Here is a 12,494-nt window from a genome sequence, read left to right as displayed (position 1 = left end):
AATCCAGGTTTGGGCTGTGTTCAAAGCTCTTCAACACTATCCTATTCTCTCTCTGGAATGCTCCCTTCTATATCTATCTGTAGAAACTGCACCATCCCTTCAAGGACATTTTGTTAGGGAGGCAGGAACCGAGGAGAGCAAAGGTGACAGAGTTTTAAGTTCAGCTCTGTCTTGAGACTAACAAGGCACATTCCTTGCCAACCATGACCCATGGTCATAAGATGTTTATGGTTGAGAAAACAGCCTAAGGATACTACAACAACAGAAAGTCCAGATGTCCCAATACCATAACAACAAATGTTTTCAAAAAATTATAGTTATGCTTTGATGTTCTCACACACTAAAATGTCAAGGATAGTTTTCTTTAAATCAATAGAATAATAAGTTTTGTCACACTGTCTGCTCATCCGCACATAGGCACAGCTTAGTTTAATCTTTATATAGACAAGACCCCAATATAAGAAAAACTTAAAGTCGATGCGTTCCTCCTATTGCTTTCTGAGGGCGCCCTACTCTGTAACAGAGTAGTTTCTAACAAGCTTGCTTGTTTCACTGCATTTTGTGACTCACCTTGACTTCTTTCCCACATAAGATCCAAGAACCTTCTCTTAGGGGTCTGGATTGAAACGCCCTTTTCTCCTAAAGTTTTCCCTTTTTTTCTTGTCGAAGTGACTTTCTGTCTTCTGAGCTCCTGTAACACTTTATTTACACATTTCACAAAATATATTGATAACAGAGTCATGTGATGAGTTTCCTATGGTCTACGACATTGTCTTGAGGTTTTTCAGTCCTTTACAGCATGGTACACAGCACCCTACATGCTGTGGGCTCTCACAGAGGTCTGCTGAAGAATGAGTTACTGTGGGAAGCCTTTCTGTACCTGCCCAACCCTCTCACAACGCGAGATCCTAATTAATTTCAGGCACAAAGATAACACTTCCCAACCCCAAGTATCCTGCCATTTTCCTATTCTAGCATATCAATTCTTTTTTTATTCCATCCACGAGCCCTCTGCCACCTGTCTATAAAACATTTTGCAATTGGGAGGAACTCTGGTACTGGATAACTATGTAACATATAAAAAGATGCAAATCATGACAAATAGGAATCACAAAATGAACAAGGGTGGTTACATTCTTTGAAATCCAAAATGGAAATTAGACATAGGTCCAGGTCAAGTTGCCCTTTCAGGCCTTCTCACCCTTTGTCTCCATTTTTTGTGGAAAGGAACAAGGGGAGGGGCAGCAAGCAGTGTGAGCAAAAGCGGAAGAAGAAAGGGGAATAACTGGCCAGACAGCCACTCTTTCCCGAAAGACAAACAGCATTCTAGGAAAGGAAAATATTCCCTAGGTCACAAGCAATTGTACAAGGAGCCTACAGCAGAACAAGGAAATCCAAAACAGTAGCCCCTGTTTGATCTTCTCATCTCCATCTGTGAGATAGGGATGATAACCCTGCCTGCTTCTCACCACACAGTCCAGGGGCACTCCCTAAGCAGTCTTCAGCATGATTTGGAAAAGGCTGCAAATGCAAGATGAAAATCCTCCATTTAACTTAGCATTTGACTGTATCCCTGGGGATTAAGTAAAATTAGACATTGAACTTAAAACAAATATAAGGAGAATGGGGACAGGGGACACTCCTCCTATTGTCTACCTCCCTGTTCACCCTCTTCCCTGCCGCTCCGACGGAAGAAGAAGTTGCTAAACTGACGGTATGTTGTCCTGAAATGCCACTGGGCCAAAGACAGAGTTCAAGTTCAACTTCTTAAAACCCAAGTTGATAACAGCTGGGGTTCCCCTCTCTATCAGGGTCCCCCTTCTCACTATAGGAATGGAAAAACTTCACCTCTATTGTTTTAGGGTCCTGGCTGGGTCCAAGAGTTAAATCAACAAAACATAGATTAACATGAGAAAAGCATAGAAATTTATTCATAAGTGTTTTACATGGCACAGCAGCACTCATAAAGAAATGAAGACCAAAGAATCAGTCAGAGTCAGTTACTTATATATTGGATTGAATAAAGAATAGTAAACTGTGAAAATGTGACAAATTATGTGGGGAAGCTTAAAAAATAAGAGTTCCTAACAAGGTCTGTGCAATATTCTCTAAGTTATCTTTCCTTCTAGTCCCTAGAGAGTGTCTTTCACATAGGAATTCCATCTTCTTCTCTTAAGAAACAGCATAAAAGTCGAAGTGATCTTCTTGTACCTGCTGTTTTTCAAGTGCTTTTAACTTAAATAGTCAATATGCCAGAATGGCATTTTTTAAATTTTACTTTAAGTTCTGGGATACGTGTACAGAACGTGCAGGTTTGTTACATAGGTATACATGTGCCGTGGTGGTTTGGAGCACCTATCAACCCATCATCTAGGTTTTAAGCCCTGCATGCATTAGGTATTTGTCCTAATATTCTCCCTCCCCTCACCCCCGACCCGCCAACAGGCCCCGGTGCCTGATGTTCCCCTCCTTGTGTCCATGTGTTCTCATTGTTCAACTCCTACTTCTGAGTGAGTACATACGGTGTTTGGTTTTCTGTTCCTGTGTTTGTTTGCTGAGGATGATGGCTTCCAGCTTCATCCATGTCCCTGCAAAGGACACGAACTCATTCTTTTTTATGGCGCATAGTACAGAATAGCATATTTTAACCCCTTCATCACCCCACAACAAATACCATTTGGAATGAATCACTATCAAAACTGAAAACTCTACCAACATTAGTTCTGAGAACCAACCATACACTGGGCACTGGACTAGGGCTGCAGATTTTGAAAAAGAAAGAGAAGCAAAGCAAAGCATTTGCCCCTACTCTTAAGAAGTTCACAGTCTACTGGAAGAGGCAGAAATAATTTCCATAGACAAGTAATTTCCATAGGCAAAGGTAAACCCTGGGGTTCTGTGGAAATTTAAAAGATTCTGTGAAAACAGAACTGGGGTGAGGGAAGGTTTCATCAAAGGGATGAGGTCAGAGTTGAGGGCTGATGAATGAGTAAGAGTCAGGCCTAAAAGAGAGGCAGAGGTGTCCCGCAGAGAAACACCTGAGCAAAGCCGTGAGACAGGTGTGGTGTGTTTCCCTCACAGCAACAAAGGATTTCCCACATCCTTATATCTGCATTAATAAATGGCATATGACCGAGGCAGGGAGGAGGAAAGGGGGAAATCAGTGAAATATATTTAAGTACTAACTTTGAAGAAATGCATTCAAAATAAATCCACAACTTTCTCTGAAGAAATAAGATGGGTAAAAGAAAAAACTAAAGAAAAAGGTGTAAAAGAAAAAACATGTTTTTCAAGCGGGTTTGGTTAAAGCAATCAACTTCCTAATCTCCACAAGTGGTATCAGACTCCAGGCGGCCTCTCAGTCACAAAGCTGCTGTTTACCTCTAAATCATAAAAGGCAGATGGCAAGTAAGCAAAATACCACACACCTGGTCACTGTGTACATTCTAAACCACACCATAGTCAAGGGAGGGGTGGGGGCTCATCAGCAATGCAAACCCATGGAGGGAAGGCCTTTCCCAACCAAGTCTTCTCGGCTAGAGGTGGACACAGCACTGCCTAAGGACAGCATTTGGACCCCGCTCTGCCCCTGTCTGTGAAATGGTGGTAACCAATGTGGACTCTGCCCACACTCCATCCCCTTGAAGACCTGGGCGCATACTGATTTAAGCGGCATAAAGAGTTGAGGCCCAGGCTGGAGAGGGTGGAAGGAGAAGATGCCAGAAAGCATTTCTATCACGGGCTTGGCTACAAGCACAGTTTTTTTTCCCTGGCCTTGTAGTTTCCTTGCTCTGTGCCTTAGTTTCTCCATCTGACAATGACAATCATAACAATCTGCCCCTAATTTTCTTATTTAGGAGCGATAAATAACTCCTGACACAGTTGGAGTTCCTTAAACAAGGGTCCTGTGTCCTAGACAACACGACCCAGGAAGCCAGAATAGCCTCGGCTAGGCACCGTGGCTCAAGCCTGTAATCCCAGCACTTTGGGAGGCCGAGGCAGGGGGATCATTTGAGGTCAGGGGTTCGAGACCAGCCTGGCCAACATGGTGACACCCCTCTCTGCTAAAAAAAAAAAAAAAGATTAGCTGGAAATTGCTCGAACCCAGGAGGCGAAGGTTGTAGTGAGCCAAGATCGTGCCACTGCACTCCAGCCTGGGCAACAAAGCAAGACTCCATCTCAAAAATAAAAAATAAAAATAAAGTAATAGCCTAAGGAACAAAGGCAACACAGCTGCTCAATCAGTTTTCCATCCACTCGACACTGTTTACTCTGTCCCTCCGGTGTGCAAACAGAGTCAAAACTGAGACTTGTTTGTCATTGTTTTCCAGTCCCTGTCCACATTCCTTGTTCGAGACTGATGGGTGACAGAAGCCAGCTGGGTTAGTATGCATACCAGGGTAAACTGTGCTCATGGAAGTCTATGTCTCAACCCAGCCCTGCCACATGGGAAGGGTGGAATAAAGCCAGTGCCTAAGGCGGCAGGAGACTGTACTCAGCTCACCTGGGGATGCTAGTCAGGTAGGTCATGACATTCAGGAAGTCTTCATCTGGGATGTGTTTGAACCCCGAAAACTCTGGGAACGTGATGATGGGGGCGCCATCCTCCCCTCGGCCTCCTGTAACAAAAACAGGTGGTCAAGATGTTAGCAAAATGCTGTCATGTCGCGCCTCTGCAGGAAAGTTGGGTGAAAGAATATCAGTCACCTCTTTTCCTATCTATATTATCTCAGACTAGAATTTGGGAGAAGTTAACACAGTTATTTTGAGCAAGTCTCTCTTCTCATTCATGCTGGCTCCATGGCATTGTAAGAACTCAATTTTTGAATCCTTTGAAGAGAGTTACTGTGTAAAAGGTAATACTGATTTAATTATTCAGCATAGGTAGAATAGTAAGTAATGCCAACACAAATATGTAATATTGCTCTTCATTTTTGTAGTCAGTAAATGTCAAAAGTAATATTGCGTGCTGGTTAAGAGAGTTAACGCTAAAATCAGACAGCCTGGTTCAAATCTGCTTTGCCACATTGTTGCTATATGATTTTGGCCAAGATACTTAATGTGTTTCTTTCACATTTTTATATATATCTATGTATATACATAGATATATATGTCCCATCATTTTATTATATAGGAATAATGTTTGTACCTACGTGGTAAGGTATTGTGAGAATTAAGTGACAGCACAAAGGAGAAGCACCTTAGCAGGGTGCTTATTATATAAAACTGCTCAAAAAATGGTGACCATTATTATAATTATTATTATTACAAGGAAGCAATAATCAGCTTCCCTTCAAGAATTTATAAATAGCAATTTAAGATATCCCTGTGAAAGTAAAAATATGAAAATTAACATTTAATTCAGAGCAGAGACCACCAAATTCAATAGATTCTATTTCCCAGTCCCCTTGCAGCTACATGGAGCCATTTGACTAAGTTCTAGCCCCGCAATCCCCAAACTGTGTCACAGGTACCCAGGGAACCACAGTAAACTCATAGGAGCGCTGTGACTATTTTAAATTTTTGAGGGAAACCCAGTGATAGTTGACATCTGTTGGACACCATATGTACTACTACTAGCTAGAGGTAACTCCCAATTTCTTTTTTCTTTTTTTGAGACAGAGTCTCGCGCTGTCGCCCAGGCTTGAGTGCAGTGATGCAATCTCGGCTCACTGCAACCTCTGACTCACAGGTTCAAGCGATTCTCCTGCCTCAGCCTCCTGAGTAGCTGGGATTACAGGCATGCACCACCACACCCAGCTAATTTTTGTATTTTTAGTAGGGGCAGGGTTTCACCATGTTGGCCAGGCTGGTGTTGAACTCCCGACTTTAGGTGATCCACCCGCCTCGGCCTCCCAAAGTGCTGGAATTACAGGCATGAGCCACCACGCCCGGCCCCAGTAGTTCCCAATTTCAACATCAAATTGCATTATATTCTTGTAGATGGTGTTGCATCTTTAAAAAGCTGGGGGTTTGGTACTTGCTGGAATAAAAAGCAAAAACAGTATGAAAATCAATGTGGAACAAGACATAAAGGTGGTGATATCTAGTTTGATTGCAAGGTTTAAGATAGTTGTAGTTATTTAAGAAGAAAATTGAGAGAAAAAATAATATTTTAATTTATATGTATTATTTTTTCAAACAGCTACTAAGTTGTTAGGACATAGATACATATTAAGTTGTTTGAAATGCTAGTTATTGCTTTTGGCCTGGGGGGGCCATGAAAGAAAGACTGAGATACTAAGGCGCAGAGAATTGAGAGGGTTTGGGAACCTCTGCCCTAGCCAGTGGCATAGGAGCTTAAGTTGCATGCACCTTCCAAGTGATGTCCTTGAAGAGAAACCACTTGAAGAGGAATCATGGCTCTCAAGGCAAGGCCAACTACAAATGACTGAATGTATTTAACATATCTGAGAAAGACATATCAGTGTGGGGTGTGATTAGTGGGGACTGTGTGGTTAATGAGGATGTGTGGTCAACAAAGAAACTACAGAAGAGGAGGACTCAGAGGAGCGAAGGCGGGCGGTGTACAGCTAAGGAGAGAGGGCCAGCCCACCCTGAGAGTCCAATCCATGTTACCAGTCTATCTGATGACACCACTGTAAGATCATTCGGCCAACTCTCTGGTGCTGACTCCAAGCCTGATAAGAATCTTCTGTTTATAATCTCATTTTCCACATAAATTTGTTTCAAGAAAAGGAATGTGTTATTGAGCAAACATAAGTATATTACGTAAACAGTAAGTTAGTGCTGTGGTTTTTCTGCACAAGTCTCTTGTGGGTGTTGTTAATATGGGTCTTAGGTGCTCAGAAACCAATTGCTGTGGAATGAAACCATGTGAGATTTGTCTGGATGGTCAGTCATCCGTCCCCAAGAGGTACCTCTTTATTAATCCTATATGTTTACTCTAAATTTCCAAAAATGAAATCTACAGATTAGATGTTTACCAAGAGAAGTATGTTAAACTACATCATTACAGTGACTGATAAGGATATTAACAGCTTTCATCTAATAATATTCTTCCTCTTTGCAGTTTCACAACTATGGGAAATTTCAGAGAAATGTGCATTCAGAGAATTTGTGTCTTTAAAAAGCTAAATTTAGATGCATTATAACACTGTAGTAATTGCATAATCAACATTTGCTGAGGGAATGGCTAAAACGTTTCAAGGAACTGAAACACGCTAAAATATTCACTAGAATGTGATTATGTCATTTAATTTTACCTTTTATTTATTATTATTATTATTAGATGGAATCTTGCTCTGTCGCCCAGGCTAGACTGCAGTGGTGCAATCTCCGCTCACTGCAACCTCCACCTCCCAGGTTCAAGCGATTCTCGTGCCTTAGCCTACCGAGTAGCTAGGATTACAGGCACACGCCACCACGCCCGGCTAATTTTTGTATTTTTAGTAGAGACAGGGTTTCACCATGTTGGCCAGGCTGGTCTCGAACTCCTGACCTCAAATGATCCATCTGCCTCGGCCTCCCAAAGTGCTGGGATTACAGGCATGAGCCACTGCACCTGGTCAATTTTACCTTTTTATAGTTGACTGTATTAAAGTTAACCCCACCTAAATGAAAAAAGGCGACATTTTCTTCTATCTTGGTTACTACCAATACTGAACAGCAGAGAGGCCCTAAGGTTAACTGTGGACACCCACCTATTGTTGAATATTAGTCTTAAGAGGCAGAAGCATCAAGGAAACACAGCTAGACTTACCACCACGGGGCAACCCACAACATGGCATCTAGTGCCACCTTCTGAGGAAACGCGGTAATGCAATAGGAAGAAAGTGATCATTCCGAAGTCCCATTCAAGGAATACAAAAAACCCCGAATTGGCCGGGCGCGGTGGCTCAAGCCTGTAATCCCAGCACTTTGGGAGGCCGAGACGGGCGGATCACGAGGTCAGGAGATCGAGACCATCCTGGCTAACACGGTGAAACCCCGTCTCTACTAAAAAGTACAAAAAACTAGCCGGGCGAGGTGGCGAGCGCCTGTAGTCCCAGCTACTCGGGAGGCTGAGGCAGGAGAATGGCGTGGACCCGGGAGGCGGAGCTTGCAGTGAGCAGAGATCCGGCCACCGCACTCTAGCCTGGGTGACAGAGCGAGACTCCGTCTCAAAAAAAAAAAAAAAAAAACACCCCGAATTATTTGGTACTGAGTAAAATGATAACCTAAACTACTCCTCCTACTATGATTTTGTACCTTTTCATTAAGTGAAAAACATCTAGTTTTATTGCAGAAAACATTAAGCGCTTGGGGAACATAAGGGGATTGCTGAAAGGGCCCTGGGGATAGTTGGCAAGAAGGCTTCATACAGAGGTGAATTGAGAATACGGGAAATCCTATAGGAAGATGGCAAAGATCAATGATGGGGAAGGGTGCAAAGCATCTTCCTACTGCTCTTTGCCTTCCAATATCTATTTTCCCTTTCTCCTCCACACAAGGTTTTCACTGGGGAAATGGCAGAACCATTCCCTGGGAGGCACTTTGGAAATCTCAGGGCCTGGAATACTAAATGACCCATTCTCCATAAAAAAACAAAGAATTGTCCCACATGCTACATGACTTCCAAATGTCTTACTAGAGGCTTAAGTGAAAAATCCATTTAAAATGCTCTGAACCTAGCCTCTAACTCTGTTTTTACAAATACTCATAAAGAATTTTTATTTTATTTATTTATTTATTTTATTTTATTTTATTTATTTATTTATTTATTTATTTATTTATTTTTGAGACGGAGTTTCACTCTTGTTGCCCAGGCTAGAGTGCAATGGCATGATCTCGGCTCACCACAACTTCCGCCTCTCGGGTTCAAGCGATTCTCCTGCCTCAGCCTCCCGAGTAGCTGGGATTACAAGCATGTGTCACCACGCCCAGCTAATTTTGTATTTTTAGTAGAGATAGAGTTTCTCCATGTTGGTCAGGCTGGTCTCTAACTCCCGACCTCAGGTGATCCCCCCACCTCAGCCTCCCAAAGTGCTGGGATTGATTACAGGCGTGAGCCACCACACTCGGCCAAGAATTTTTTTTCTTTTAATCTTAATAAAGTCACTGCAGGTATCTGATCACCCCATCACACCCCAGCATTTGCACCCATCACATTTATGGTGACTCCAAATTGAGGAGCAAGCATCTCTTTTATTATTCTCATGTAGCTAGACATGTATGTGGAAATACATGCTATTGAAAGATATGTTACTTTACTATAATTAGTTTCCTTTGATTTCTCCTTTACATTGCAGTTCCTTATATTTTATTTTTTAATTTTTAAAAATATGAGCATAGGTAGGGGCGGCTATTCACCTAAGTTTACCCTTCCTGGGCACACAGCTACACTACATTTCCCAGCTCCCATGCTGTTAAGTTTGTTCAAATGACTGTGACAAGTTCAAGTCAATGGAATGTGCTGTATGCTATCTCTGAGCTGAGAATTTTAAGAAGCACTATGCTTCTTCCATGTTCTGTTAGCCTGTCTGCTCTCCGGACACACATAAGAAGAAGGCTGCAATATGCATAACAACAGTAAGCACCAAAAACTCAAAGGAGCCTTCATTCCTGAACCTCCACATGGAGAAAAGTTGTCTGCTGACCAGGAACATACATGCAGAAGTGGTAAAAGAGTAAGAACTTGGGTGCTGACGAGTTGATGGGTGCAGCACGCCAACATGGCACAGGTATACATATGTAACAAACCTGCACGTTATCCACATGTACCCTAGAACTTAAAGTATAATTTTAAAAAAAAAGAGTAGGAACTTAATTTCTGTTATGTGTGTTTTGAAACAGCCTTCGCAAAATCATGACTGAGACAGTGAAAGAGATCTAACTTAATCCACTCCATCTTGCTTCTAACCTCCAAGCTGTCCTTGTTTATTCCTGGGCGTAGGCTGAACTAACTTTGGGAGAAATTTAGTTTATAGTTTAAACAAAGACGGTAACAGCCCTTTCCCAAAGCAGACCCCCTTCTTGCCTGGGGATTAGATTGCCTTTGTAGGACTAACATTAGCCACAAGATTAAAACTTACAGTTTAGGAGTCCTGCAGCTGGGGGCTACAAGGTTCTGACCCTCCCTGAACTGCTCCTAAGATCAATGCTTGAGATATTTTGCAGACCCTGTACTTGATGGATCAGCTGGCACCACCCAGATCAATAAATTGGCTCATCTGATCTTGTGGCCCCCACCCAGAACTGACTAAACACAAGAAGACAGGTCCAACTCCCTGTGATTTCATCTCTGGCCAATCAGCACTCCTGGCTCACTGGCTTTCCCCCACCCACCAAGTTATCCTTAAAAACTCTGCTCCCTGAATGCTCGGGGAGACTGATTTGAGTAATAACAAACCTCCAGTCTCCCACACAACCGGCTCTGCATGAATTACTCTTTCTCTATTGCAATTCCCCTGGCTCTGTCTGGGCAGCAGGCAAGGTCAACTCCTTGGGTGGTTACAGTTGGAGCCCTATACCCTTTGGAGTCTGTTTGTTGTAGTTGTTGAGCCCACCCTTGCAGATACAAGTTATAGTATGTATAAATTTCATGTTAGGATGGCAGAGGGCAATACAAATCTTTTGTTATAAAAAGGAGATATTCAGTCAAACATGACTGAGAACCTTCCCTCTCACCTGCACTAGACACATGTGACTATGAAGCACTTGAAATGTAACCAGTCCAAACTGAGATATGCTGTAAGTATATAATGCGAACTAGATTTCAAAGATTTAGAATAAAAAAGGTAAAATCTCAATAATGTTGAATATTGAGTACATGTGAAAATATTATTTCAGATATGGGTAATTTTAAAATATATTATTAAAATTCATTGTATCCATTTATTTTAACCTTTTAAATATGGTTACTATAAAATTTTAAAGTACACGTGTGGGCCACACTGTATGTCTATTAAACAGTCCTGCTCTAGATATCACCCTTGGTTCTCACCGCCCAGGTTTCAAGTCACTAGCTCCATAGGTAAGTTAGGAGTTGGGGCTCTGATCTCTTCCTTGGTTTGACGTTCTCCATTGTTTCAGGTAGGAGTCCCCCACTCACCCCTGGGAGCCCTACCCACCACCAAACCTGGGCTTCATTGGTGTGTATGAGGGGAAACTGGGGACTCTACAAGCCTAAGAGTATTGAGCAGTTGATTTCTTCATCAATTACTTTCAAAAGGATTCAAGCTGCCACAAGACAGAGGCAGAGAAAGGGAGCAAAGAGGGAGAGAAAGTGAAAGAGAGAGATTCAGACACAGTAATTCCAAGTGGGAAACAACCATCAAGATAAAGCTAAAAGGACAATTCCTTATAATTAAAGGAAAGGAGCTGTGGCAAATGTTGATAAATGGCTAATTCACTCCCAATCCCCTTTTCCCTGACCACCATCTCCTGTGGCAGTTAGAAAGCTAAATGCTTGCCTTCTGAGATTCTCTTGCTGCCAGGGAATGGCTGTGTGACATAATTCTAGAATAAGACATAAGCAGAAGGCAGCCAAGAGTTTCTACAAACGGAACTGAAGAAGCCAGCATTTTCCTTCTCCTTCTTCCTGCTTTGGACACTGACCTGATGTCTGGAATTGCAGCAGCCACCTTGAATCAAGAGTTGACAAGTAAGAAGAAAACATCAAGAGAATCATAAAGATGTCAACCTTAATGTCATCGAGCCTCTGATCCAATACCAAGAGTTTCTATCTTCAGACCTCGTTATGCAGTTGAAAAAACAAACCAACAAGTCTCAGAGGTTAAGTTCCCTGGTAGTCAGATACCATGCTGAGCACTTTTCTTCTTACAGATGAAAAACCAAGGTTCGGAGCCACCTACTGGTTGTGTTGGAATGTGAACCCAGAATTGTCTGAGTCCAAAGCCCAGAATGTTTCCACCACACTAACCAGGTTATACTCTCGTTTCCTAGCTAAGCCCTGAATTTAGAAATATCCCAAGTTCACTGTGAACATGCAGGTGTCTTCCAATGTCAGAGCTCCCAGAGGTCCCAGCCCCGGTCAATATCCAATTCCCGCTGGTGGCCCTGCCCACAGGCTTCAAGGCTGCAAACCATTGGGCCACAAATCTGGGTCAGGCTTCATGTAATGAGCCTCTGCTCTTCTACCAGCCGTGGGAACACATGCACAGTTCAGCAGACTAGGCAGCTAGAGCTGCATTGAGGAAAAGGCTCTATCTTCTCCTTCACAGCTTTGCTGGTTGACAGGGCCTCTGGCTCCTTCCAGAGATCAATGAAATTGGTAGAAAATTTTGTAGGGAAAATATTTACCTTACTTGCCTGAATCAGGAAAAGGAAACTGCTGCGAGTTGGGGCTGAGACTGCAGCTCTTAGGCTACCACAGCCATGGGAAAAGACCTAATTAGAGAGATTTCTGTTTTACAACAACTGTACTGGCCCCCACAACAGCCTCCTTGCTGACACCTGCTGTTTCTGCCAGAAAAAGAGAGATGGTTAAAGATGAAAAGCAGGCCTCTGATTCCAAACAAAGTGCTGACTCA

At 42.6% G+C, this 12,494-nt stretch overlaps 1 protein-coding gene across 2 annotated transcripts in view; it reads right to left on the bottom strand.

The window, feature by feature from the left end:
- The window catches only part of MCF2L2 (MCF.2 cell line derived transforming sequence-like 2), a 253,043-nt gene that overhangs the window by 198,526 nt on the left and 42,023 nt on the right, over nucleotides 1-12,494 (bottom strand). For both annotated transcript variants that reach the window (XM_003894766.5, XM_021934624.2), the window contains exon 3: nucleotides 4,505-4,619. In XM_003894766.5, the coding sequence (XP_003894815.3) occupies nucleotides 4,505-4,619 (115 nt within the window). The remainder of the gene's footprint in view (nucleotides 1-4,504; nucleotides 4,620-12,494) is intronic.

Source organism: Papio anubis, chromosome 2, assembly GCF_008728515.1.
Source record: "Papio anubis isolate 15944 chromosome 2, Panubis1.0, whole genome shotgun sequence".
NCBI lineage: Eukaryota > Metazoa > Chordata > Mammalia > Primates > Cercopithecidae > Papio > Papio anubis.
The sequence above is the reverse complement of the archived record's forward strand: the minus strand, read 5'-3'. Positions and strand labels throughout refer to the sequence as shown.